Raw genomic sequence first — 27,401 nt, 5'->3', positions numbered from 1 at the left:
CACTGGAGGCCCTATGTCACTGCATGGAAAAATTCCAAAGGACACATGCCTGACGCTATTGGTTTCTTACTTCCGGAGGTGATAGACAACGGGGCCTGTAGTCCTCACTTTATGATGTGATTTATTTTTTTAAGATTTTATTTATCTATTCATGAGAGACACAGAGAGAGGCAGAGGGAGAAGCAGACTCTTTCTGCGGGGAGCCTGAAGCGAGACTCGATCCCAGGACCCCAGGATCACAACCCAAGCCAAAGGCAGATGCTCAAATCACTGAGCCACTTAGGCATCCCCTTATTATGTGAATTTTTTTATAATATAAATGTGTTTAGTTATTTAAGGAAAAATGAAGTTAAAAAATATTTTTAAGATACAGTGGGCTTGGGTGCCTGGGGGGACTCAGTGGTTGAATGTCTACTTTTGGTTCAGGGTGTGATCCTGGAGTCCTGGGATCGAGTCCCACATCAGATTCCTCACGAGGAGCCTGCTTCTCCCTCTGCCTGTGTCTCTGCCTCTCTCTGTCTGTCATGAATAAATAAATAAAAATATTTTAAAAAAGAAAAAAAGATGCAGTGGGCTTTACCCCATGTCCTGTCCGTGTACATGCTGTTCTCTGTTCCAGGAGGGTCATTGTTCTGATGACAAACATACTCATCCTAGAAACCCAACCTAATAACAGCTTCCATTGGCTTTGCACTCCTTGCCTCCTTTAATCCTCCCAGTAACCCTTTGTGGTTAGCATCTCCATTTTGCCAGTGGGAAAATGGGTATAGAGAGGTTACTGACCTTGCCCAAGGCACCCCAGCTGGGAGGTGGGGCTGGGCTGAAGTATTAGGCCCCTGAAGCCCACATCCCAGACTCTATTCCAGCCTCACCTACGATCTGAGGTCAGGCCATGCCCTTTCAGCCTGATACCCTCCCAGGTCGGTCCACAAAGCTCAGGTCCTAGTGAAGACAGAAGGATTTCTATAAGAAGCCCACAACTTTGTATTTGAAACAGGCATGCTTACAAAATAAGCCAACTTTGATGGCCTGCTGCTAAGCCAGAAGCTATAAGCTGTATTCCTTCCTCTAATATAGTTTACTAAACCTTCATTGAACTGGAATAAAATAAACTCGGTGTTTTTCAGCATGGCATTCAGGGCCTTTGCTGAACATCCCCACTCTCTGATGTCTGTTTGTTTCCTGCTGCTATCACCCTCTGTGAGCTGTTCTTTTATTTGGGGTTTGATAATACAGACCCTTCTGGTTCTTTACACATGCCCACAAACTGGGCTGGGCAGTTTCTGACCTCTGTGCTTATTCATGCTCTTCCATCTGGCTAGATACCTTTCCCCCTGTTCCCCCTGTTCTCTTATCTTCAGAGCCTTAGTACAAGAGGGTTCTTTCTGCTGAGAAGCCCCCTCTGGACACTCCCAACTGAGCTGGGGCCCTCCCTGTGGCCCCCACGGTCTATACATTCCTCTGGCCCAGTGGGGTCATGCAGTCTCATATTCTGTTGCAAGTCTGTGTCACAACAGGCTAGAGGCCCATCCAGGGCCAGGCTCTGGTTTGGGCCATCTTCCCAAACCCAGCACATCCCAAGGGATGGCTGCATGTGGCTGTCAACCCAGGGCTGCTGTGGTAAAGGGTGGGAGGGAGTATCACGTCCTGCTTCAGTATGCCGAGTCTGAAGTCCAAACAGCCATGAGTTCAAACCACAGCCCTTGACGTGTTCCTTAGCAAGTGTCTTCACTGCTCTGAGCTTCAGTTTTCTTTTCCATAAAGTGGAAATTACCAGATGTCAAAATCAAAATTGCTATTTTAAGAATTAGGGCCATTCATCGCGTGTTCATTCATCCAGGACATACTTTGTGGGCCTCTGCCAGGGTCTGGGGAGTGCAGATCAAATCAGACCCAACTCTCCACCAGCATGGAGCCAACGTTCTCCAGTGAGGAAACAGAAGAAAGCAAGATGAAGATCAGGTGGCAGGTGCTGCCAAGTGCTGTAGCAGACCAAGGGGCTTGGGGAAGGGAGGTTGGGAGGCTCCCTGAGCAGAGGCCTGTGGGAAACCAGGGAGAGAGAGCCGCATCAAGAAGGGTTCCAAGAAGGGGTCACAGGCACGCAGGACCGAGGTGGGAACCCTGTAGCGCCATTCCTGGTGCCACAGGGAGGCTGGTATGGCCAGAGGAAGTGAGCGGAGGAGTGACACTATCAGATGTAGGGTTCAGAAGGACCCCCGGCTGCTGTTGAGGGAAGGCCTGGGAGTGCCAAGGGCAGGAGCTGGGAGCCCAGTGGGGAGGCTGCCCCCACTGTCCAGGTCAGGGCAGCAGTGGGGGCCTGCAAAGGCCGGGTGCAAGGCATTGTGAGGGTGGAGCTGACAGCCTTTCCTGGTAGGCAGGAGGTCAGGTGTGAGAGAAAGACAGGGCATCAAGATGATACCTAGGGTTTGGCCTGAGCAGCTGGTAGAGGAGGGGCCTTTTGGTACAACGGAGATGTCCCAGCAGAATTCAGGGAGGTCCTTGTCGCAGGGTATCAGTACCTCTCCTGGGCTGCACTCTGCCAGGGCCCCAAGGCCCAGGGAGGAAAGAAGGCCACCATAGTCCTGCCTTCAAGGGTCCCCTGGTCTGGGGCGGTGGGGCAAATTTGGGTGAGTAGCAGAGTTGATTCGGATTTAGAGAAGGTTCAGTTGGTCTGTGGGCCTAATGGTTCAACCCACCATGGGGCCAATAGCCAGGAAGTTGCTGGTGGGCAGCTGCCATTTCAAGCCCTGGCCTGTGCCAGGTGCCCAGCTGGCTGCTTTGCATGTATTCTCTCACCTCATCATCCCAATGGCCCCCTCAGATAGCTTCTGTTACTGCCCCCATTCTATAGACGAGGAACCTGAGGCTCAGAGAAGGGCAGTAGTTCCTCCAAAGTCCCATGGCTTGGACCACACTGGGAGCCAGATCAGATATGTTCGACTCCAGGGTGAAGACCTGCACCCCACCCTCTGGGGCAGCCAACGAGACTACTCCTGAAACTTACATCTCTCCCCCAGGTCCCAGGCAATTTCCACGTGTCTACACACAGTGCTACAGCCCAGCCACAGAACCCGGACATGACCCATGTCATCCACAAGCTCTCCTTTGGGGACACACTGCAGGTGAGCAGGGTACACACAGGTGGGCATGGCTGGGGGTGGGTGTACAGGGACTGTGTCTCCTGGAGCCTTCTGTCCTCTCTGGGCACAAAGATGACGTCTCAAGGGGTGAGGAAAAAGAATAGAACTAGATAAAGGTCAGGTGGTCTTTATCTGGACCTGAATCTCTGAGTCTCTGCTGTGTCAACCAGCTCCTCCATATTATCCTTCCTGAGCGTGGGCCTACAGTTTTATTGACAGGACCAGTGCCCTAGGAACCTTGGGCTGAGACTTGAAGCCTGGGGAAAGGGATGCACTTCCCATGAACCAGCACTAAGTGCTAGTGTTTTCTCCATGCCGACGTGGCCTTATGAGGTCTGAGGGGGTGCTGTGTGTTTCCCGGTCATGGAGCTGGGCCCACAGGAGCCACTTGTCTCGGGTCCCCTAGCAGATCTGTCTGATGCCAGTGTGCAGCCTGTGCCCTTCTACAGCCCTTTTGGCCTTCCAGCCTAGTGCCATGTCCACTCAGTAGAGGTCCCATGGTGATGGAAGCCTCTGACAATCCTTGGTTAGGATGAAGAGAGCCATCTCCAGCGGGTCCAGCCCAGCAGCTTCCTGTGTGGCAGCAGTGAAGGGAAACTGAACACAGACCACCTGATCTCCACCAGCTGCAGGCAGGTGGGGGGCTTGGATGTTCCCTCTTCCCCACTGCTCGCTGACTCTGGTCCAGAAGGTAGATTCTGGAATTGAGGCTCAGAGTGGGGAGGTGTCTGCTCCAGCTACAGCACTGGGATCGGGACCCTAGGTCCTGCACCCAAGCCATCCTTGATGAGAATCCTGTTTCCTGGTTAAAGGTATTGAAGGGTGGATTCCCTCCAGGGATTGTCGTGTGCACCAGGAGCACACACACCATTACGCCACTTATGTGCACACACATCTACTCAGACTCACACACACACTCAAAAGTATGCCCTGACATACATGTGCTCATATGTATACCCTAAAATCCATCCCTAAACGCACACACCAAACATACACACGCACGGACTCTTGCACAGAGCACCGCCCAGAGACATGCACAGATTCACTCATGTTAGAACATCTCATATACACACGCATGCCCACACTGCCCCACGCAATGGACCTGCCAAGCACCGTCCTTTATACTCATCACCTCCTCTCACTCTCTTAGCACCCCAAGAGGCAGATACTTTCTTTATTGTCTCCATTTTACAGGAGAGGAAGTTGAGGCCCAGAGAGGGTATACAGTCTGTTGCAGAGCATGAGTTAGAACCCAGAGTCTGGCTTCGAGCCGCACTGCTGGTACTGCCTCCCTTGTGCACCCTCCTGAGGGTATGCTGCCTGTCAGGCACGTGTACACTCACACCCCCACTCTCCACTCCACATCGCTTGTGCTTCTTTCCCTGTTGGCACCTTGTGCCCAGCCTCAGGGGCCAGTCACCACCTTTCCAGTCCCTTTGGAGGCCACAGAGATTTTCCTCTCGGAGACAGCGCTTGGGAATAGAGAAGGCCCAGGCTCCCTGGGGGCCATGAGCCAGACTCCCTGCCTACACGCTCAGTGAAGCACAGCCCGCCCTGCTATAGACTCCCTTCACACAGGGTTCACATCCACATGGTGCCGTCTCTCCATTCAGGGGATTGTCTTGTGGAGGTTCCCCAGCCTGCCTTTCTGGATTCCAGTCCTGGCTCTACCACTTACTAGTTGTGTGACCTTGAAAAAATTATTTATTCCCTCTGAGCCTCAGTTATCTCATTTGTCAAATGGGGGGACAGTAATAGTATCTGCCCCACAGGATTGTGGTGAAGGTAAAATGAATTAATGCACATAAAGCCCTTACAACAGTGCCAGGCACAGAGTCAGTGGTCAATGAAATGAGCTAGTACCACTGTTGTTGCCATCTGCACCCTAACTCTGCACCAAGCTCTATAAGACAAAGCATGCTGCCAGCCTTTGACGGGCTTATGCACCCATGGAGAAGACAGAATGTGGGGTGGTGACCACCCCCAGTAGGACAGGAGTTAACAAACCACAGGGGGTTCGCCCACAGGTGGTGGGCGGCAAGCCCTCCGTATACTAAGCGTTGGGCAGTGCCCTAGCTGTCTGTAGACCCACCAACTCAGCAAATCCTCACCACAGCCCTGGGAAAAAAGTCACTGTGAACTCCAGTGTGCACACGGCAAAATTGACACATAGAGTCCTGAGTTCCGGGTTGCTCAGCTCTGCACAGCCAGAATTCAAACCCAGTCTTTGGCATGCCACACTCCTTCCTTGTGGGAACTCTGGATGCTGGAAGTCTGCTCCTTCTTACCTAGAGAGCTGTGTTACAGGTGACCTCTTGTGTAATCCTCACAAAGACTCCCATATGGTTGCTGGATGGCATTTGTTCTTCTTGCTAAGGAAACCGGGTCAGTGGGATTCAGTAACTTGCCCAAGGTCACACAGCTTATAAGAAACCAGGTATGTCTGGCCCCAGGTCTTCTATTACTGTGCCTTATACAGCCATGGATTCATCAGACCCTCTTGAAATTTCTGCTCCGTGCCACGTCCTGGGGCTAAATGATGGGTAAACAATAAAGAGTTCCTCCTTCCTTCCTTCCTTCCTTCCTTCCTTCCTTCCTTCCTTCCTTCCTTCCTTCCTTCCTTCCTTCCTTCCTTCCTTCTTTCCCTCCCTCCCTCCTTCCTTCCTTCCTTTCTTTCTTAAGATTTTATTTATTTATTCATGAGAGAAACAGAGAGAGAAAGAGAGAGAGAAAGCAGAGACACAAGCAGAGGGAGAAGCAGGCTTCATGCAGGGAGCCCAACGTGGGACTCGATCCCGGGACTCCAGGATCAGGCCCTGGCTAAAGGCGGCGCTAAACCACTGAGCCACCCAGGCTGCCCCAAGTTCTTGCTTTCAAAAGAAGAGATCGGATAACTACACATAATAATATAGGACAAGGAGGGTTAAGGACAAGAGAGGCATAGGGTTCTGGGCAGTGATATGGAAGCAGGGATAGGGTTCCTCCCAGCCTGGGAAGTCAGGGAGGGCTTCCCAGAGGAGGTTACCTCTCAGGTGACATGTAAGCCAGCTCCTGAAGGGTGAGAAGGATTTGACCATGCTCACAGGGAAGGCTCTTGGGCAATGGGCATCTCACACATCTTCTATTCTATGACACACCCAGCTGGTCATTTTCATGTAAAAGACCCTCAAGGTTACTTTTAGAAAAAATGGGTAGCAGATGTCCATGTCATCAGAACGATGTTCTATAACAAGGCATGGGAAGTGACTGCTCCTCAGAGTTGGAGAGGTTGCAGAAGTGTCCTGAAAGGGGAGCAGGGAGCTGAGTTTTATGTGGGGCTGGAGACCCGTGTTAGATTCAGGCAGGTGGGGCTGACTGGGGCAGGTTGGTGTGGAAGGTGGGCCATGAGGCCAGCATGGAGGTGAGAGGAGAGCTGCAGCCAGGGCCAGGGGAGGCAGAGCTCCGACTGAGGCAGGGTAGCAGGGAGAAGGGAAAGGGACAGACCACGGTAGCAAAGGGGACAGTCTTATGTTGCTATGTGCCGCTGGCAGAACAAGACAGAGACAGCCTTCACTTGGTCATGGTTATGGGGGAAATGAGATTTTCTTTAAATGAAAAAAAAAAAAAAACAGCTGATGTATCCATCATCCATGCAGCAAATATTTATTGAGCACCTGTTACGCACATTATGTGCCTTGTGCACATTGCTGAGGACAAGCGTGGTCCTTGCCCATGTGGAACATACAGTCTAGAGGGGAAAACAGAAGTTAATCAGATGATGACACAAGTGAATGTGAGAGAAAACCATTACACATGACTATGGGAGGGAGCATTCTAGCTCTCGTCACCATAGCACCATCCTGTTGGGTTCAGATTGTCATTCCCTAAGGCAGCAATGGACAAACTTTCCTTTTCTTTGGGCTTGTTAAAAGAGTGTGCAGCTCTGTTAAGTGTGCAATAAACATCAGCCACCTGTGACCGGGATCAAGGATCAGGTCGCCCACTGCTTCCCACTACTCCTGAAGTGGCCCTTTCTCCAGAAGTCTGTCCCCCTCCTCCTACCTCCAGAAGTCTGTCCTACCTCCCCCACCTTCCTCTGGGGCCACATAGGCCTCTGGTTATTCCTCAGTCTCTGGGCTCATGCTTCACAGGTGCTGCTTGCCTGATTAACTTCCCACTTTCCTACAGATCTCGGTGTGTCGCTTCTTCCAGGAAGCCCTCCAGGGTGACAGCTTGGTAGCCCCTGTTAACCATGCCCATGGTGGGCAGGCATGCCTTGCCCTGCTTTAGATTTCCTGTAACTGACATGGTTTCCCTGCATCCTCAGAGAAGCGGTAGGATGCGGCCTTCAGCCTATTCCACAGCAGGCCCTGCCAGGGGCACACAGTGGGGCCAGTTGCCATGAGGAGAGGGCTCTTCACAGCTCCTGTATGTTCTCTGCAGCAGATACAATGGGAGACCAGCAGCCCTGAGTCCTTCGAAGGCTGTAGGGGATCTCAGGAGGCGTATGCTGGGACCCACACCCACCCTTACTTGTATTTCCAAAGTGGCTTAATTGAAAGGAGCTCAGCCTTGAGATCAGATACCTGAATTTGGAGTTCAGCTCAGCCATTTATCAGCTGTGTGACTCTGGACAAGCTTCAGTGCTTCTCCAAGCCTTGGTCTACTCTTCTTTAAAATGGGCTCAACAGTACATCATCGGGGGCATTAAATGAGATGACTAGAAGTATGCAGGCTAGTGTGGCATATTACAGGGCCCCAAGATGGGAAACCTGCTAGTGCCAACCGTGTGCCAGGCCCCAGCTATGTGTGTATCTTGCTCCCTGCAACTTCTCTACGAGGTAGGCCATGCTGGGTCAGGTCCCTGCCCCAGGCTGCACTTGGCCATCCCCTAGCAGCCAGGGCCAGGACTGGAGGAGGCGGCAGCCTGGGATCAGTCCCCTCACTGTGCTTCTCCACAGGTCCAGAATGTCCATGGAGCTTTCAACGCTCTCGGAGGAGCAGATAGACTCACCTCCAACCGTATGTATCCCATATCCCAACTGGGAACAAGGAAAAGGGAAGATGGGAATGTCTATCGAACACTCACTATTATAAGCCCAGGTGTGAATACTCCATTCCCACAGCTGGCCTGTGAGGAAGGTGGAATCAGCCCTGTCTTACAGAGAGAGAGAAGTGGCTCGTGTTGCACCCCCCCCCCGCCCCAGGGAAAGTACGTGACTGCTCCAAGCACCTCGTAAGAGCTCAGGGAATATCAGCTACTATCATCATTATTGCTATCATTACTGCCTCATAATTGTTTTTAGTTGAGATAATCACCTAAGATACCACAGGGAGCCCAGGCGGGACCAGAATTCATCGTGGCTCCAGTGGCACTGTGAGAACTGGGCTGGGGGTGGCCCTGTCAGGTCTGCCCACCTGGGCCACCCACCCAACCCCACACTCTCCTGCTGGAGCCCCTTCCACCCGTGAACGCCTCCTCCCTGAGTCCTCTACCTGCTGGGCTCTGTGACACCTTGGCCCCACTAAAGTGTCACACACTGACACACCTTTGCACACACCTGGTACCTGATCTAATGAATTTTTGCACACACACACATGTGTGCACACACATGGGGCCTTGGACATGTGCACAGAACAGGTCCAGGAGGCCCATCTGCTTAAATGGATTCACCGCTGGATCCTGCAGGACAGGTGACCTTGACTTTCCTTTTTTTTTTTTTTAACAAATTTTTTTTTTTTAAATTTTTACTTATTTACGATAGTCACAGAGAGAGAGAGAGAGGTAGAGACATAGGCAGAGGGAGAAGCAGGCTCCATGCACCGGGAGCCTGATGTGGGATTCGATCCCGGGTCTCCAGGATCGCGCCCTGGGCCAAAGGCAGGCGCCAAACCGCTGCGCCACCCAGAGATCCCGTCTTTCCTTATATCCTCACCTGAGCTCACCTTTTTAACCACAAGGCTTTTCTCGTTGTTTCTTAAAATGCATTCTGCTCTCCGCTGGTCAGAAATTCAAGCAAAAGAGAACGTCTCTCTCCATGACCGATCCCCGACCCTCAACAAGTCACATTTGTCATTTCTCCGCATCCCCATGAACCCTTGTCTATCAGCAGAAGTCATTGTCTCAAAGCCAGTAGACAGCAGTTTACCTCCTGATTTTTGTCCTGGACATCTTTACATGACCAGTTTTTGTACCTTGTTTCCAGTGGTGCCAGAGGCACAGCCGCCCATCTAACAGCTCTGCCATGCTTTATTAAGGCATTGTCTTCTCATGGAAAATGTCTGTTTCTAGTTTTTTACTATCACAGCAATGCTTGTGATATTTATGGTATTTGCTTTACATTATCCCCTGGCTTTACCCCTGTGTGCATGCCCATTGGTGCTGCCTCCAGCAGTGGAGGAGCATGTAGCAGTGCCTCTTCATTTTCGTGCAAATGTCTGATTCTTTTTTCTTTTTTCTTTTTTTTTAAGATTTCATTTATTTATTTGAGAGAGGGAGAGAGCACAGAGGGATAGTGAGAGAGAGAAGCAGACTCCCTGCTGAGCAGAGAGCCCGACATGGGTCCTGATCAGTCTTGATCCCAGGACCCTGAGATCACAACCCGAGCCGAAGGCAGACACTTGACTGACTGAGCCACCCAGGCATCCCAGCAAGCGTCTGATTTAACAGAGGCAGATCCTTCCGATGTTGGTGTAGTTGGTGTGGTTCTGTGGAAGGGCAGCATGTCACCCCAAGGTGGCCATCCACCTGAGCCAGCAGGTAGCAGGGACTCTTCAGCTACCTGATACTGACATAGAACCGAGCTAGGAAGGACCCAGAGTGTGTCCACCAGTAGAGAGTATGGGCAGAAAATCCTGCCTACTCAGGCTGGCTTCTGCAGAAAGAAAAATGCATTAGATCAGACACAGGCAGCCAGGGGTAGGGCCGGCTAGCATTCCCTCAGCTCTCCAAGCTTGGTCTCCCCAATGGGCCTTTTCTGCTCCCAGACCTTCCCACTGAGGGCTGCTTCTTGTCATGTTGGTCTCAGCTCAAATGCCACCACCTTGGAGAGGCCCGAGCTGGCCCTTATTAAAGTAACGCCCACTTCTAGTCAACTATTTTTCCTTAGCCCAGACCAGTCTCTGAACATACTGAGGAGTGATACTGAATGTTTTAGCTGTGGTGATGATGGCATTGTACTTGTTGTGTTTTGTTCTTTAAGAGTCTTTATCTCTTATAGAGACATAACTAAAATATTTGTGGATGAATCAATGTGACGTCTGGGATTTGCTTGAAGATAAAATGGGTAGGGCGAATGATGGGGTATGGATGAAGCAAAAGAAGCAAAATTGACTGTGTGTTGTTAATTGTTGAAACTGGGGAATAGGATGCCAGAGGGGTTCTTTATATGATTCCTCATTTTTGTGTGTGTTTGAATTTTTCCACAATGAGATGCTAGCAGAGAAGGGGGCTGTGAGCACAAAAAAGTACCTGGGCCTGCCTGGATCAGGTCAGGGCAGCAGCCCCTAGGAGGGGTCCACCGGCAAGGAATCCACGTGGGTGGAATTAGAATGTGCAGTGTCTCTAGTGGGCATTTGGCAAATTGTATCAAAGGCCTTAAAAGTGGTCATTGCCTTCGAGTCATCATTTCTACTCATAGGAGAGTAAGCTAAGGAAATAATTAAGAGAGTATGCAAAAATTGCGGAAAATAATGTTCATTAGGTCATTGTTTATGACAGTGAAAATGAGGAGCAGCGTCAGTGCCTAGCCATGGGGGTTGGTTGGGTGCATTTACGTGGCTGCGCTGTGAGATACCTGCAGATGTGTCAAACTTCGCTGGCAGTCAGGCAGCAACATTAACTGAGCACCTACTGTGTGCCAGGCACAGTGCTAGGGTATATTGCAGCAAATAAAACAGAGTGGAGCTTATTATTTTCTGTGTCTTGTGCTGGTATCTGTGGTGTGTAGTTCTTAGAAAAGGGTAGCAGCCCGGGTGACTCAGCAGTTTAGCGCCGCCTTCAGCCGGGGCCTGATCCTGGAGACCCAGGGTCAGGTCGCCTTCAGCCGGGGCCTGATCCTGGAGACCCAGGGTCAGGTCCCCGCCGGGCTCCCGCATGGAACCTGCTTCTCCCTCTGCCTGTGTCTCTGCCTCTCTCCGTCTCTCATGAATGAATAAATAAAATCTTTTAAAAAAGGTGGGGGGGGGGTACAGCATGATTTAATTTTAGGAAAACATAAATATAAGCCTAGCAGTTTATACACAAGAATGTAAATCCATGGGTTTTTGTGGATGGTGGATTTGTGGGTGTTTTTTGTTTATTTTTTCTCTTTATGATCATCCGTATTTTGTACAGATTTTAACAGAACTATTACAGGTCTGATTTTCATAAGGCTTTCACTCTTTCATTCCCTCAAGTTTTTAACCTGGGGCAATGGGCATTTGGAGCACTGTATCTCAAGTATGATCTTTGGGCCCCTGGTTTACAATGCAGATTGTGAGCCACTCCAGAGCCATTGAGCAGGACTGAGGCCCAAGTGTCTGTCTTTTAAATCCTGAGTGATTCTCCTGCTCCTGACACCTGAGGACCACTGTGGGCTTGAGCAGAGGGATGTTGGGGTCTTCATGGGCTTATCCCTGAGCCTTTTTGAGGTTTTCAGAGGGAGGCAGATCTCAAGACAGTTCAGGAAGCACCACCCTTTCCTTACCACGATGCAGCATTAGCAGGAATTCTGTATCCTCTAACCTCTTACAGCAAGTGAGTCCAAGGACTCAGAACTGATTGAGCCAGTAGACCAGGATTGGAACACAAAAGACTAAATTTCTGTGTGGTTTCAGCTCCATGACCCCTGACCTGACATTCTAGAAGACAATAGCTGAGGGGTCCTTGAGCTTCTCTTAGCATCCCAGAAGCATGATCCAAGGGAATTCAGACCTTTCCTGGGTGATATTTGGCAGCAGCTTTGGGCCAGCATCCTGTCAAACTAGTGTTTGATTCCACTTACCTCATGCTTATCAGAAGCTGATTCATCTGTTCTTCCATTCATGCCTCTGACCAGCCATCCCCCCATCCGTTCATTCATTCAGGAAGCACTTGCTACTGTCCACTCTGTGCCAGGCCTATCCAGGGTTCTGGGACAAGAGATGAGTAAGGCTCTGTCCCTGCCCTCCACAGCCTCCCGCCATCCAGCAGTGGTGGGTAAGAGTTACAGTGGAATAGGATAGGGCCAAGTGGAGGGAAAATGGATCTCCCGTTAATTGAAAATGGGGAAAGAAATCAATCAGTTCTTCATAAATGCAACTTTTCTGGTTTGTGGGCTCTTTTAATATATACAGTTTTTGTTTTTTTGTTTTTTTTGTTTTTTTTAAGTAATCTCTACACCCAACACAGGGCTTGAACTTAAAACCCTGAGATCAAGAATCACATGCTCCACCAACTGAACTAGTTAGGCACCCCATCATGGGCTCTTTCTTTTAGAGAAAACTTAAACCCAACTTGCTTCAAAAGCAACAATTTTCATACAGGACCTGGGGTATAAGTGAAATGTGATCTTTATGAAAACCTGCCCTCTTCCTTTCCCAGAGGCTAAAACGGCTAATGGTTTCTTGGGTATCTTTCCAGCAAATTCTATATATTCTTGCATATAGAGAGTGAGTCTTCCCTGCCCCCAGACATGGAAACATGGTATTCACTCCGTTCTGTAACTTGGTTCTTTTCACTTTACAATACCTCTTGGACAATGGCTTCTCCCAGGACCCCTTCTTCAATGTTTGCCCTGTTGATGGCCATTTGGGTAATTTCCAGAATTTTAATTATCCCATATGGTACAGGAATAAAGATCCTGATAAGATGGAGTCTCTCAATTCCTAATATCCAAGGGAGAAAATGAAGAGAGGTTGTTTGGTGATGAAAATTTGGAACAGCCCCCCTACAACACCGAGTAGGTTTAGCGTTGAAGTGACATAGAAAGACTTGCCAGCTGGGCAGTGCTTCTCCCCCTGCTTCATCCTGCTGTGTCCTTCCTGCAGCTCTCGCCTCCCACGACTACATCTTGAAGATCGTGCCCACGGTGTACGAGGACAAGAGTGGCAAGCAGCGGTACTCCTACCAGTACACGGTGGCCAACAAGGTACGTAATCTGTTGGCACAGCTGTGTGCAATTGCGCCCCCTGCTGGCCATAAGCAGAAAGGACAGTATCTCAGCACGATTCCCCGCTGGGTACCTTGAGGGGGCCTTTCCTGTGGGGCTGCTCTGGCCAGGCTCTGTCCCTGGGTAAAGATGAGAGGACATTCTCCGAGTCAAGGGGAGGAAATCTAACCAGGAGATGGGGTTGAGAAAGAGCCTTGCGTCTGGCCCCAGTCCTGCAGACTCAGGACCCTGATTGGTCAACACACAGCAGATGCTCTCACACTCGGGGTGCAAGCACTTTATCCAAAATCACCAGATGACCATTGGTTAACAGGAATGTCTTAGGACCCCAGTACTCAAAGTCACAGAGAAGTAGGTAGGCCTTGATGGGAAGCAGAGCACAGTCAGAGCCAGCAGAAAGGGATGAGTAACCATCATTTCAAGCTGGGACAGCCTCTAGCTTCCCCGGAGATGACCCTGCCAATGGACGTGAATGCTTGGAACACGTTAGTTGAGGCTCCTCCAGTGGATCCCTTTATTTCCAGGGCTATCCTTTTTCTTCTAGGGCTGCCCAAACCACTTACAGGTGATGATAATAATAGAATAGTAGCTCCCATTTATTGAGCACTATGGGTTGGATATTATGCTAAGCTCTCTACTTCTACCATTTTTTTCAGTCATGACAGCTCTGACTGGGGCTGTGATTGTTCCCATGTTACAGACTTGGGGACAATGACACAATCATTGGCACTGAGAGGTGGTCGTAGAGCTACAGAGCAGCCAAGTGGGGGGTTAGAACTGGGTTCTCCTCTGGCTCCAAAGCCTGGCCTCTTGCTCACATCACCCACTCAGCCTGAACAGGGGCTGGTGAGTCTGTCTCAAGTGACTTGAGGTCCCACTGCCTGGATCTACCTGTGCTGATTAATATTCTGGTGTCACTTTCCAAAGGGAGTTCTGTTTCTCTTCCTCACTGTCTGTTGAAGGGCATCTCATTGCAACTGTCAGGTGCTCACAGCATCTAATGGCTGGGATATGGAAGCAGTTTGAGCAGAAAAGATGAGGCTGGCACAGAATGCCTATTCAGACCTGGCTCAGTCACTTGCTAGCTGTGTGGCCTGGGACATGTCGCACAACAGTCCTGTGCCTCCATTTACACGTTTGTAAAATGGGGATGGTGCCCATCTCATAAGATGGCTATCAAATGAGGCAATGTTTTAAAAAAACACTTTTTCCATAAAGGAGGCTTTGGGATAAATGGTACCTAGTTCTGCTCCTCTATCCCTCAGCTTGGGCTGTGACCCAGACAGTCACCTTGCCCCATCAGCTCTCCCTGGAGAAAGCTGATCTTGTTTTGCCCAAGGCTTCTTCCCCTGAGGCTCTGGCAAAGACCCAGCAGCCAGAATAGCCGGCTCAGCTCTCTCTGTGGCCTTGGCCCCAGCCTGCCCCGGGAAAAAGTGGGTTGTGCCCATCAGAGCCAGCGGTGGGCCATCAGGCCAGGTAGGTCAGAGCTTGGGCCTTAGCATTTGAGATTGGGGGTGACCTGTGGCTTAGTCGGGTCTACAGTTGTTGTGGACAAATGAGAATAGCCCAGAGGTTTCCAGCAAATGCCCAAACCAGAGAGGACCCATATTAATTCAGCTCATTAGCATCCTTTTAATCCCACCAGCCAAGTGCCATCTCAGGAAGTCTGTGGTAGGGTCCCTCTGTCTTTCCAGTTCTGTGTGCTCCTTCTTTTAAGATGCCCACTCCCCATATGGCCTTTATACTCATCTGTCTTGCACACACCCACACACACGCACATACATACACCTCAGGATGTAGCCTGGAATGACCCCCTCCCCACTAAGCCTTCCAGCCGGCCTAGGGGAAAGTCAGTCATTTGTTGCTGGTGCCCCCAGCACCCCAGGCCTCTATGGCACAGCATGGACAACGTGGCAGTGTTGCAAATACTCTTCTACATCCATTCCCTTCTCCAGATTGTGACCCATCTCTGGGGATGGGGCAGAGCTTCCTGCCCTCAAGGTCCCCAGCAGCCAGCACTGGGCCAGCACCCAGGAGAGGGGTGTAAACAGTAAACAATCAATGAGTGAATGAATGGATTCACGGCCAGGAGTTAGAGGGGGAAATAGGCTTTTACTCTGGGGAAGCCCAAATCACACCAGTCCTTTTACACCTAATTCTGGTGTTGCTTTCAGGTCATACAATCAGTTTTCAAGCAGCCAAAGGGGTTGAAAATATCCTCAGCAATGCTTCCCTTTCTAGATGCTTGACAGCAGAGCCTCCAGGGGAAGGGGTGAGAGGAACCGGTGGAGTCTGGCTCCAGGCCAGAGAGAGAAGAAAGCCCCTTCTTGTGGGTCACCAGGGGACCCTCTGCAATCCAACTCCCGCCCCCCCATGAGCCATGGTTTGTATGTCTGGTTCTCACATCCCCCATCTCTCTTCCCCTACCCTAGGAGTACGTAGCCTACAGCCATACAGGACGCATCATCCCTGCCATCTGGTTCCGCTATGACCTTAGCCCCATCACGGTCAAGTACACAGAGAGACGGCAACCTCTGTACAGGTTCATCACCACGGTAAGTAGGTGAGGCACCTGCCATGAGCTCCTTCTCCTGGCACCCCTACTGGTTCTCAAAGGTACAGGAGGCAGCCTGCAGGGCTAGGATCTCAGGCTGTACACAGGAGGTTGTGATCCCTAGGATGTTTAGAAATATTATCAGAATTGTGTCAATATTGATGGCATTTCATCAAGAAAATATTTTCCAAAGGGAAATGTCACTGAATCAATTTAATTTGTTAAGCAGATTTTTATATGGCTCGATGAGATGTTCATGATTCTCTCCAGGTTTTATTCTTATGGGTTTAGCAGGGTTTATCCTTTTCTGTGGAAATTTTACAGTGAAGATTTAACTCATTTTTTTTTCTGTGTCTATTTTCTAGCTATAGCTGCTGCTGTCAGGTTTCTACTTTCTTTCCTGCCTGCTTGTTCTCTGATTTTTTTTCTTTGATTTTTAAATTTATTCTCTTTTTTTCCTCTCTTTGCCATTGTCTCCATCAAGTCTGATTTTTTTGTGGGGCAGCTTTGAGCTGTTGTCATTTTTCTTTGATGCTGAGTATTTCTATCAAGGATGCTATTTCCTGGCCTTTCGTTCAAAGTGTTCTTGGAGGCAGAACAGTAGGCTCACGGCACCCTGCTTCAGCCAGGAGGCCCAGAGATGTTTGGTAAGCCAGAGTCAGCTGAGATGCAGGAGATAGGATGATTATCCCTACCTCACAGATTTGGAAATTGAGACCTACAGGCCCTTATGCTTTTGTACCTCTTCATATTTTTAATAGTGATTCAAGCTCAGGGGTCTAATCCTGGATCTTTCATTCCTAGCTCTCACTAGATTTGCATTAGTCAGGACTCTGTTACAGAAAAGATACAACCTAACATCCAGCTGGCTTGAGGGGTATCTAAGCCTCAAGCATGGCTGGATCTAGGCACAAATGTTGTCAAGAATAGGACTTTTTTTTCTCCTGTTTTTCTCTATACTGGCTTCATTTTCAAATAGAATTTACTAGTAGAAAGTGCTTCTTTCTCGGTAATTTGACCTGAGTCGTGGATAAGATAGTACGGTCACTGGCCTCACTCAGCTCCCATTCCAATCTTGTGACCTAGAGAATGAAAGGAGCAACCTAGTTGGCCAGCCCCAGTCAGATCATGAGGACAAAGATTGTGAGCAGTGGGGTTCCCCAATAGAAAAAAGAGGGGTCAGTTACTAGAAAACAGAGGGGTGGATTTTAAGAGGCAAAAGGTCAGATGTCTGCAACAAAACGTCTCCATCTTATGATCCACTACATAGCAAGAACAGTCCCTACCCTCCCTGCCTCCCAGGCCTCATGGGACTCAAAGGACACCATCAAAGGGAAGCTCTCTGCCTGATAGAAAGCCATGTGGATACAAAGGGTGTCAGAACGCTCGTGCTTCTATGAGCCTCATGACAGACTTTTGCTGCTTTCTGACTCCATACAAATTTGAAACTTCTAGGCAACAGAGGGCACCTAACATAAAGCTAAGACACCCAACACAGATTAGAAAAAGGTATTTGTCACACACACAAGAAAGGAATAATCTTCAGAATTTACAGAGAGAGAATTCCTACAAACCAGTAGGAAAAAGTTAAGTGACCAGAAAGAAAAATGGGTGAGGACTTGACCATTCATGGAAGAGACCATACTGGCCATGAAAAGATACCTGAGGGGGATCCCTGGGTGGCGCAGCGGTTTAGCGCCTGCCTTTGGCCCAGGGCGCGATCCTGGAGACCCGGGATTGAATCCCACGTCAGGCTCCCGGTGCATGGAGCCTGCTTCTCCCTCTGCCTATGTCTCTGCCTCTCTCTCTCTCTCTCTCTCTCTCTCTGACTATCATAAATAAATTTTTTAAAAAATTAAAAAAAAAAAAGAAAGAAAAGATACCCGAGGGACGCCTGGGTGGCTCAGTGGTTGAGCGTCTGCCTTCAGCCCAGGGCATGACCCCGGGTCCTAGGATCAAGTCCCACACCAGGGAGCCTGCTTCTCCCTCTGCCTGTGTCTCTGCCTCTCTCTCTCTCCCTCTCTCTCTCTCTCTCTCTCTCTATTTCTCTATGTGTGTGTCTATCATGAATAATTAAATAAAATCTTTAAAACAAAGAAAAGAAAAAAGATACCTGAGTTCCCTAGAAATTGGAAGAATTTGATTCAAAATATAAGACCCAATTCAGTCCTATCAGACTGGCAGAAATTAAAGATCCACCACAATAGAGATTGAGAGGATACACAGCAAAGGGGACCTGCATACGCTCTCTGGTACCAGGTGGATTGGGTCAGCCACTGTGGCGGGGCAGCTGGTGCACAAAAGCTGGTGTACAAACCCTTTAACCCAAAAGCCAGGGAACTTGTGAGCAAGTGATTTTACCCAAGGCCCTACAGGGTAGCACCCCAAGTCTGCTTGTTTGTTTTTTTACCCCAGTGCATACCCAGAGTAAGACAGAAACTAAGATATGAGTAGGTATGTTTGTGCAGGTGTGGTCTGCTGCTCAGAGGCCCTGGAGTCTGTGGCACTGGCAATGGCAGAGAAACCCCTTTGCCCCTGTCTCATTGTAGAGTTGAGAAGGATCTTCATGTCCCCTTCTTATTTGCTCCTATATGCCACATAGCTGAGGTTCTGAGTGTGAAAATCCTGTAGCAAGTGACTGAGAAATGACAGCAACTTCATTTATTCTCTAAACTTTTGCTAGAATTCACTACATGCCAGGCCCTGTGCTGGGCAACAAAGATAGCTGAATTTGACTTTATCCCCATCCTTATACTTCTCCCAGCTGGTAGGGAAGATGTGTGAACATGCAGAGAAATGAAGTCCCATCCAGCAAGGGTTCCATTGGAGCTGTGCACCAGGCACTGTGCACAGTGCAAAGACTCCCTTTTGTTTGGAAAATTTGGAGAAGAAAACCCAGAGATGGGTCTTGAAGGATGGGGAGACATTTTTCTAGATTGATGAGTGGAGGAGAGAGGGTCTTCGCACAGGGAATAGTATGTGCAGAGGTGCCCAACGATAACATGTTTTGTGAAGGCCATGTGGCCTCTTTTAATGGGGATGGGCTTCTAAGAGCTGGAGATCCCAAGAAGTCACAGGGAAGAGCTTATCCTTTATAACCCAGAGGACCAGATACCTCCCTGCCTCCATGTCCTTCTCCTCCTGTCTTTGGCCATCAGCCTCACCTCCATTTCTGCCCCCTCCACCTTCACTTGAGCATGGACCATGCTGAGTGAACCTCCTGACATCATTAGCCTGGTGGTTTTCCTGAAGGCCCCATGCCACCATCACGGTTGCCTTGGCAACCATGGGGTCAGCCCCAAGTGAGCCAACCGGCTGTCCCTGGCAGATGGCATCATTGTGGAGCTTCAAAGGCCCTTGTCACGAGGCGGCAGATGTAGGGATGACGCTCACATGCAGACACACACAGCACAAAGACCCCCCAGGAGCCGTAGCAGGCTGGGGTGGGGCCAGGATGGAAGTGGAGGCACCTGCTGTGACTTCTCTTTCTCCTTTTTAAAATCAAACACTTGTGTGCAAAACCCCCAAGCCCCAAATGGGGGCCTCTGCAAATAGCTCCTCACAGGGGCTGCTTAAGAAAGGGCTTAGGCCAGAGGCCAGGATGTCGTCATGTGGCGGCTGCAGGGCTGCAGAAGCAGCTGTGGGTGGGCTGGAATGAGATGGAGTATAGTTTGAGGGGGTGTGGAGGGGAGAGGCCAGTGGGGCCTCCCTGATGCATCTGTGCCTATCAAGTACCTGGCTTCTTCGAGGTTACCCCTCTAGGGCTCATGGTTGACCAAGAACCTGGCCATTCTGAGCCTGAACAGAGGAGGATCCCTCCTCCCGGAAGTCTCCACCAGGCTGTACAGAGCTTCTCCATCTGGGCACCCAGGGCGTGTTGCTCAGACTTCCACTTTGTGCTATTCCAGAAAATTCCACCACTAAAGGAATACACACATGGTATTTAACAACAGGCAAGTGATCCCCTTCAAGGTGCCTCCTCCCACACACGCACATGTGTCCCCTGCCCCTGCCACTTGCTGAAGCCCCTTTTCTGGGATTGCCTTCAAGTGGGTTGTGGTGACAGATTGGATGACTTCAGGAGTGTCACATCACTTTCCTTGTGTGTTTTATTCTATTAGGCAGGAACAGCCAGAAGTGAAAAAGTACCAAATTGGGACAGTTGGGCCATGACAGTTTTTGCCTACCAGAAAGTACCAGTTGGCAGTGGCGTGCCTCATTGGGCAGCAGGTGTAGCTGTATTAGACATAATCCCTGCCCTCAAGGTGCTCCTGGCCAGGAAAATAATCCCCCCAAACTTTAGCGTGCACTTTAGAATTGCCAGGCCTGATAATGATGAGCTCCAGGCCTGATGCCCCTGTGTGTCCGCAGCATCTAGCATGCACAGAGCCTAGCCTGGGTGTAGGTACTCAGAAATGTACAAGAGACAGCTGCTTGAAGAAGTGATCGTATAGCTACACTCATTAAGCATCTACTACATACTGGGTGACCTTATAATTATCTTCTTTAATCTTCCCAGGAACCCTCCAAGGTAGATGATATTATTCCTGTTTTATGTATGAATTCACTGAGGCCCAGAGAGGTAAAGAAACTTATCCAAGGTCACATAGTCAGTAAATGGCAAGGCTGGGGCTTGACCCCAGAGCTCATTCTGTTACGTCCCCTACCCCACCACCACCACCACCACTTAACTTGGGAGCCTCCATCCTCCAAAACAAAGGCCCTCAAAGATGTTCCAGCAACAGAGTCCCCGATACCAGGATGATTTGATATGGTGACTCCCTACTGGAAATGAAGAGGAAATGTTACAGCAGGAAAACAAAGTGATATTGTGAGCATGAGTGATAAAATCACTGTCACACACACACACCACAAAAACAACAACAACAGCAACAAAACCAACCTACATCAACTACAACTATCCATCTAAGACTGGTTGGCTGGTGGTTCACAAATGTTCCTGCCCAAATCTGATTACCTTTCACTCAGCTGTTTAGCCATCTGCAAGGATTTGCCATAGGCAAAAGGCATTAGGTACTCGGGTGGAAGATGGGATGCAGGGGAGACAGTAAAAACAATTGAGAACGAGTGCTTGGATGGCTCAGTCAGTTAAGGGTCTGCCTACAGCTCGGGTTGTGATCCCAGGGTCCTGGGATCGAGCCCCATGTCATGCTCCCCACTCAGTAGGGAGCCTGCTTCTCCTTCTTCCTCTGCCATCCCCCTGCTTGTGCTCTCTTTTTGTGTCAAATGGATAAATAAAATCTTTAAAATAAATAAATAGGGCAGCCCCGGTGGCGCAGCGGTTTGGTGCCGCCTGCAGCCCAGGGTGTGATTCTGGAGATCCGGGATCGAGTCCCACATCAGGCTCCCTGCATGGTGCCTGCTTCTCCCTCTGCCTGTGTCTCTGCCTCTCTCTCTCTAGCTGTGTCTCTATGAATAAATAAATAAAATCTTTAAAATAAATATAAATAAATAAATAAATAAATAAATAAATAAAACAATTGAAAAGACAGGCTTAAAACTAGGGAGGTTTTACCCACTAAGGCTATATTAGTAGGGGGGAGACCAGCTTTGTAGCTGGACCCAAATGTCGCCTACTCAGACTTCCCTTGGTGTGTCTCTTGTACCTGGACCAGGAGCTCCAGGAAGGCAGGGCAGGGTCTTCATCATCGCTGGTCTCCAGACCTGGGGCATTGCAGGCAGGTGATAAGCAGGCGTCAAACACTGAGCAGACCAATGGAGGGGTATACACTTTGGTCCACCCCCACACCACAACAGCTTCTATTATGGGGGTTGTAGCGCAGAGCCCACCTTAGCAGCTCAGTGATTCAGGGCTGGAAATGGGTAAAAAACTTTCATTCCAATCTTTCCAAACTTTTGAGCAGAGCTAGATCTCCCAGAGAATTGTGTACCAGGGACAGATTGCTCCAACTGGGTCTGCACAGATCTCTCAGCGTAATGGAAGCTCCTGGTGCTTGCTTTTTGAAGACAGACTCTGAGACACATAAGGAATATTGGAACAGAGCGAGCTCTCTTACAAACTACACTTATTTTTACAGCTACACAGCTTCTTACTTCATAAACTTTGTTGATGGGGTCCCCTTACTTCAGGACATTTGATATGTAAAACTTCACAGAACTGAGAAAGGAAATACAAAGAAGCCATCTGTTCATGAAGACAGGGACTACGGGGAGCCTTCCAGTTGGGGGTGAAACAGACTGGTCGAACAGAAAATAAGCAGGCCCTTTGCAGCCTTCCAGACCTGGATTCTCATCACCCTCCTCTGTTGGGTAGCTGTGTGAGACCTTGAACAAGACAGTCCCTCTCTGAGCCTCTGCTTCCCCATCCATGAAATGGGGATCGGCCCACTTCTGTAGTACCTGGAAAGACTGAAGAAGAAGGCAAAGGACAGGGACGCCTGGGTGGCTCAGTGGTTTAGCACCTGCCTTCGGCCCAGGGTGTGATCCTTGAGTCGCAGGATTGAGTCCCAGGTCAGGCTCCCTGCATGGAGCCTGCTTCTCCTCTGCTTCTCCCTCTGCTTGTGTCTCTGCCTCTGTGTGTGTGTGTGTGTGTGTGTGTGTGTGTGTGTGTGTGTGTGTGTCTCATGAATAAATTAATAAAATCTTAAAAAAAAAAAGGCAGAAGACAGTGCCATCTCAGGCCTGACACACAGTAGGTGCTCAGCCGAGGTGGGTTTTGGGGGAGGGAAACGGGTATTTGCCCCCATTGTAAGAATGGTGGGGAGAAGACTCGGTTCTCCCACCAGGCTCCTGTCCTAGAGGAGGGAGTGGAGGGTCTGGCAGGCGTGATGCCACTGGTTGGAGACCATCACACCCTGTCCTCCCCCACTTTTCCAGGGCTCAGTCATCAATTTCCTTCCACAACAGCCCCCACCCCTGCGAAGCCACAGCTTCGGTGTTCTCATCCGCGGCTCCAGTCTGTCTGCCGCCACCGGCATCTGATGCGACACCGATTCATTATTTATTTCCTCATACTGTGCCTTTTCCATAAGCTTTTCAAGCAATGCTGCCTGAATGGGGACAGTGAATGAACAGTTCCCCGGGCACTTGTGGTACAGCAGGCAGCCAGACAGAGGTCATCTGGGTCCTCATGGGGAGGGGGGGAGCTCCATTTTACAGACGGGAGAAACTGAGGCCCAGAGGGGTGACCTGGCTTTCCTGGCCAGAGTGACAGAGCTGGGATCTGACCACAGGAAAGTTTACTCCAGAGCCCACAGTCTCCACCCCCGCCCCCATGTTGGTGTGTGTGTGTGTGTGTGTGTGTGTGTGTGTTGCTTCTCCACTGCCCACTGTGGAAAAGTAAATGGTGGGGGAGGGGCTATGGATTGGGAAAACATTAGTGTTGGTGGAACAACAGAGGGATTCAGCTCTCCCGCCAGTGCGACTGAACGCGTCTTTTCCATATTATAAGGAATTAAGAGCCATAATTAAAATGTAAGGGAAACACACACACACCCCTTCTTTTCATGGTAGACAAGCTGACTTCATTCTAGCCTAGTAGGAGGTTGGGAAGCTGGTAGAACCGCAGGAAGTCTCTGCTAAAGAACAAAGGGGCATTATTGATGACTTCTGATGAAAGCAAAAAAAATGCATTCCTCTCAGACTCACTGGGGCCTGGATATCGAATTGTCCTTGTTTCCATTTCTGGAGCCAGGGCTGTGGACCAGAGTAGGGTTGCATGTGCTGGCTGTGGTGGCCCCTTCTGATCAGTGGCCCTGCTTCACCACCCTCTCCTGAGGTTATCCTCCTGCTTTAGGGCCTGGTCAGGAGGCACAAGAACATGGCAGTGGTGAGGGGGCAAGGGACAGGCATTCATGGCAACATGTGTGTGCGTGCGTGTGTGTGTGTGAGACACTAACACTCGTTCAGTCTGACAGCAGTCCTGAGGGTTGAGGATTAGCCTTCCCAGTTTTGTTTTGTTTTGTTTTTAAGATTTTATTTATTTATCTGTGAGAGACACAGAGAGAGACAGAGACATAGGCAGAGTGAGAATCAGGCTCCCTGTGAGGAACCTGATGCAGGACTTGATCCCAGGACCTGGAATCACGATCCGAGCCAAAGGCAGATGCTCAACCACTGAGCCCCTAGCCTTCCCAGTTTGTAAAGTAAGGAAACAGAGGTATGAGAAGTAAGGATGACACAAGGGCACATGACAAGAGGGGTCCCAACCAGAAGTCTCTTTGTATCAGGTATTTCTCATAACTTCTCAGTGTTTGGGGTTGAGGTAGAGTCTTGCGGAGATTGTAGAGCTCCCTGACTGGTCAAAGAGTAGAAACCACCTCTGGCCTAGGCACTCTTCCCCAGAGGGATATGCTTCATCACAACCACTTCTTGGCACTTGTCTGAGGAAATATCCTGTTGAGGTCTCACCTACCCCATCTGTCCAATGGGCTCTTGGAGTGCTTGGGACCTGGGCAGCTGCAAAGAATCCGCATGTGGTGCCTGGGACACCTTTGCTGTCCTGTTTTTCTATTAATTGGCTTGTTCTCAGCTAAAAGAGCCAGGTAGAAAAAAGAAAAATTGAGACCCAGAGGCTTGCTCTGGGAAATAAGTGGTATTTTACCCATTGTTCTTCTTAGAGTGGGTCTCAGAAAGGTTTGGAAAATCTCAGATTTTAGCAACAAGGTTGGAGCCCTCCAGTCAACCACAAGCTTAGAGGAGGTATCATTTACTGAGCACTTACTAAGTGCTGGGAGCTCCAGAGGAACTTCCTGAAGTATGACAGTTGGCAGGGTTTGGGGTGGTTTCCCGGAGCCGTGGATGAAAAAAAGCTGAGGCCCAGAAAGGCTGTCCATGACTAGAGTGAGTGAGTGACAACCACGAATCAGCTTTCCAAGGCTGAGCCCTTACTGCTGCTGTGGCAGGGGGGTGTCCTAGCAGGCCCCCTGGCACTCACCTCATCCCCACTTTGCTCAGGAGCCCCCTGTACCACATCCAACAAGGTGGTATCTGATTGGCTTTATCTTCATTTGTATTCACTTGTATTCATTCACCTTGGCGCATCCCCGTGGATGAGAGAGATGCCGGGCCACCATCCCTCTCAGCAGCTCTTTCCTTAGTCTGTTTTTGAGATGTGCTCTACAAATGTGGTGAAGCCTGTGATCTTGTCACCACCAATGTACGGCCTACGTCCAAAGACAGATACACCATTGGGTGCAGCCTTGTGGCTTCATTGATTTCCCTGTGTTTGAGACGTAGGAGCTGTGGCCTTCTCAGGACACAGGGTGGCCATGACCAACCACCTCCTTAGAGAGGCTGCTAGATTTCTCCCAGCTTTTTAGGTGCCTTATCCCACTCTGAAATGTGCCAGAAATCCCCCCTCCTCATTTGCCCAGTGACCAGCACCTTCCACAGACATGGAGGATTATGGGAGATGTACTGCAGAGCTGGGTGGTATCAGAAGATGTACATGGGAGCTCACTGCAGGGCCTCCTTCACCTTAGGCTGACAGCCGCTCACTCTGATGGTGCTTAGTGGCTTGCGTGCCCCAGGGCCTCGGCTCCCCTGCAGTTGTGTATTTTCTCATGCATGTGTTGTCTTCTCCTGCTCCTGGCTGGCCCAGGAAAAGGAGGCTTCAGGCTGGGTTTCAGGTGTTTATGAATCACAGGCAGGCTCGGGTTCCAGAGAGCGTGTGCGTGTGTGTGTGTGTGTGTGTGTGTGGTGGTTTTTTTTTTTTTTTTTTGCTCCATTGCACTTAAGTCACAATTTCCTCTTCTCTGATCCAAGCTCTAAAAGCATTTTGCGGTGTAAAATCTCCTATCATCTGATCCATTCTACCGAAATAAACCAGCTCCCCTGCCGTCATGTTCCTTGAAAAGTGCCCCTGCGTCATGCTCTGAGGCTGGCAGGGAGAGGCCTTGCCTGCTGAAAACACTTCACAATAATCCCCCCAGCGCCCCCCGCCCTCTTCACTCCCTGGGGGGCTGCTCCGGTTTCTTGGGCTGTTATTACTGGAATGCCAGCTGCTCCACTTACAGCCCATCTGTACAGACCTGTTCTGTCTTGGGCCTCACAGGCCTCTGCTTAGCTCATCTCATGGAAATATCATTTTAAAAATAAACACTGGTTCGATTCTCACTTCCCTCTCACCTCCACTGTGTCTCCTGGCCTCCTCTGCTTGGCACCAGAGGGTCCATTAAGGAAGGCTCCACTGTCTCTCAGAGCCTTCCCTTGGTTGAGTGTCAGCAGCTGGCCAGCCACCCAGTGGTACGTCCAGGGTGGTCTCAGGAGCCCTTGAGGACTGCTCAACTGGGCTTCTTCTGAGTCCTGTGGTCATCTAAGTGCTCCTTAAATGTGGCAGAGGCAAAAAAGTGAGAGCTCTAGAGGCAGACAGACAGACTTCACTCTGCCACACACGCCTGCTGTGTGACCTCAGAAAAGTGATTTCCTTGTGTGGGCCCCATGGGTGCATGACTGAGGAGTGGCATACTGGTCATGGGTGGTATTGGTTCTTATGAATGGCAGGAAGTATGTGCTCAAGAGGAAAAATACATTTAAAGTTGCCTCGCAAGACTTCTTTGAACTTCCTTTAACTCCTGTCATCTATACTTTGATTCTTTTATGGAACCAGAAAGCAACCGATAAGCCAGAAAATTTTGAGTAAAACGTAGCATTGTTTTGATATCGTCACAAGTAGAATCCTGACAAATTCAAAGCAAAGTTAGTAATTCACTTAGGCAGAGAAGTCTCATGCCTGAGAAGCGACAGAGTGTCATGTCAAGAGTGCAGACTCCAAAGCTTTGAACCTTAGTTCAACCACTAATTATACAGTGGCATTGGACAAGTGATTCAATGTCTCTGTGCCTCAGTTTCCTTGGCTGGAATATAGGTAGAAGAGTAGGACTCCCTAGGGTTGGCCTGAGGATTCAGGAAGGAGGGAGGCACAAAGCACTCAAGCCCTGGCTGGTGCAGAGAAAGTGCTGTGTAAGCTCTGTTTTGTCATACTTCTATTTAATTATGTGGCAGGAAGGTAGGAAGTACAGACATACAGGTGACATTCATCATCGTCATACACCCAACTACTGCAGTTCCTGACTAGGGGCAGTTTCACCTCCAGGGGACATTTGACAATGTTTGGAGACATTCTGGTTGTCACAACAGGAGGGAAAGCGTACTATGGGCATCTCCTGGGTGGAGGCCCAAGAGGCTGCTAATCAACATGCTGCAGTGCACAGGACAGCCCTCCCAGAACAAAGAACTTTCTGGTCCCCAAAGTATATAGTGCTATAAGAAGCTCTGCACTAATGTAAGCCTTCTGGTAGCACTACGGGGTCCCCTGTCCTCTGTAGCACTTGGCTTGGTTATGATTTTGCATTGTTGGTGTGATTATTTGATTGCTAGTCATCCCCCCAATACAGTGCAAGGTTCTGAGAGTGAGAGATTGATTTCTCGCTCCAGTCCATCCACTGCTGCCTGTGTAGCCCCTCCCAGATCACAGTAACAGGCAGCACTAGGCCTGGACCTGTCAGATCCGAGTTCACTTCGGATTGCCACTTCCTGGCTGTGTGACATTGGGCCAATGGCACTGCCTTTCTGAACCTCCACTCCTCCACCTGTAAATGGGATCATAAAAATCTG

General features: G+C 49.7%; 1 protein-coding gene across 6 annotated transcripts in view; it reads left to right on the top strand.

Annotated features, from left to right (window-relative positions):
- ERGIC1 (endoplasmic reticulum-golgi intermediate compartment 1) overlaps positions 1-27,401 on the top strand; it is a 105,189-nt gene that overhangs the window by 75,520 nt on the left and 2,268 nt on the right. For 4 of the 6 annotated variants that reach the window (XM_049109133.1, XM_049109132.1, XM_049109131.1 and 1 more), the window contains 6 exons: positions 1,841-1,969; positions 3,018-3,122; positions 3,672-3,776; positions 8,081-8,141; positions 13,128-13,228; positions 15,682-15,804. In XM_049109133.1, coding sequence (XP_048965090.1) covers positions 1,841-1,969; positions 3,018-3,122; positions 3,672-3,776; positions 8,081-8,141; positions 13,128-13,228; positions 15,682-15,804 — 624 coding nt within the window. The remainder of the gene's footprint in view (positions 1-1,840; positions 1,970-3,017; positions 3,123-3,671; positions 3,777-8,080; positions 8,142-13,127; positions 13,229-15,681; positions 15,805-27,401) is intronic. The other 2 variants (XM_035715144.2, XM_025434812.3) reach the window with 1 other exon arrangement.

The sequence above is a fragment of the Canis lupus genome, chromosome 4, assembly GCF_003254725.2.
Source record: "Canis lupus dingo isolate Sandy chromosome 4, ASM325472v2, whole genome shotgun sequence".
Taxonomy (NCBI): Eukaryota; Metazoa; Chordata; class Mammalia; order Carnivora; family Canidae; genus Canis; species Canis lupus.
The sequence above is the reverse complement of the archived record's forward strand: the minus strand, read 5'-3'. Positions and strand labels throughout refer to the sequence as shown.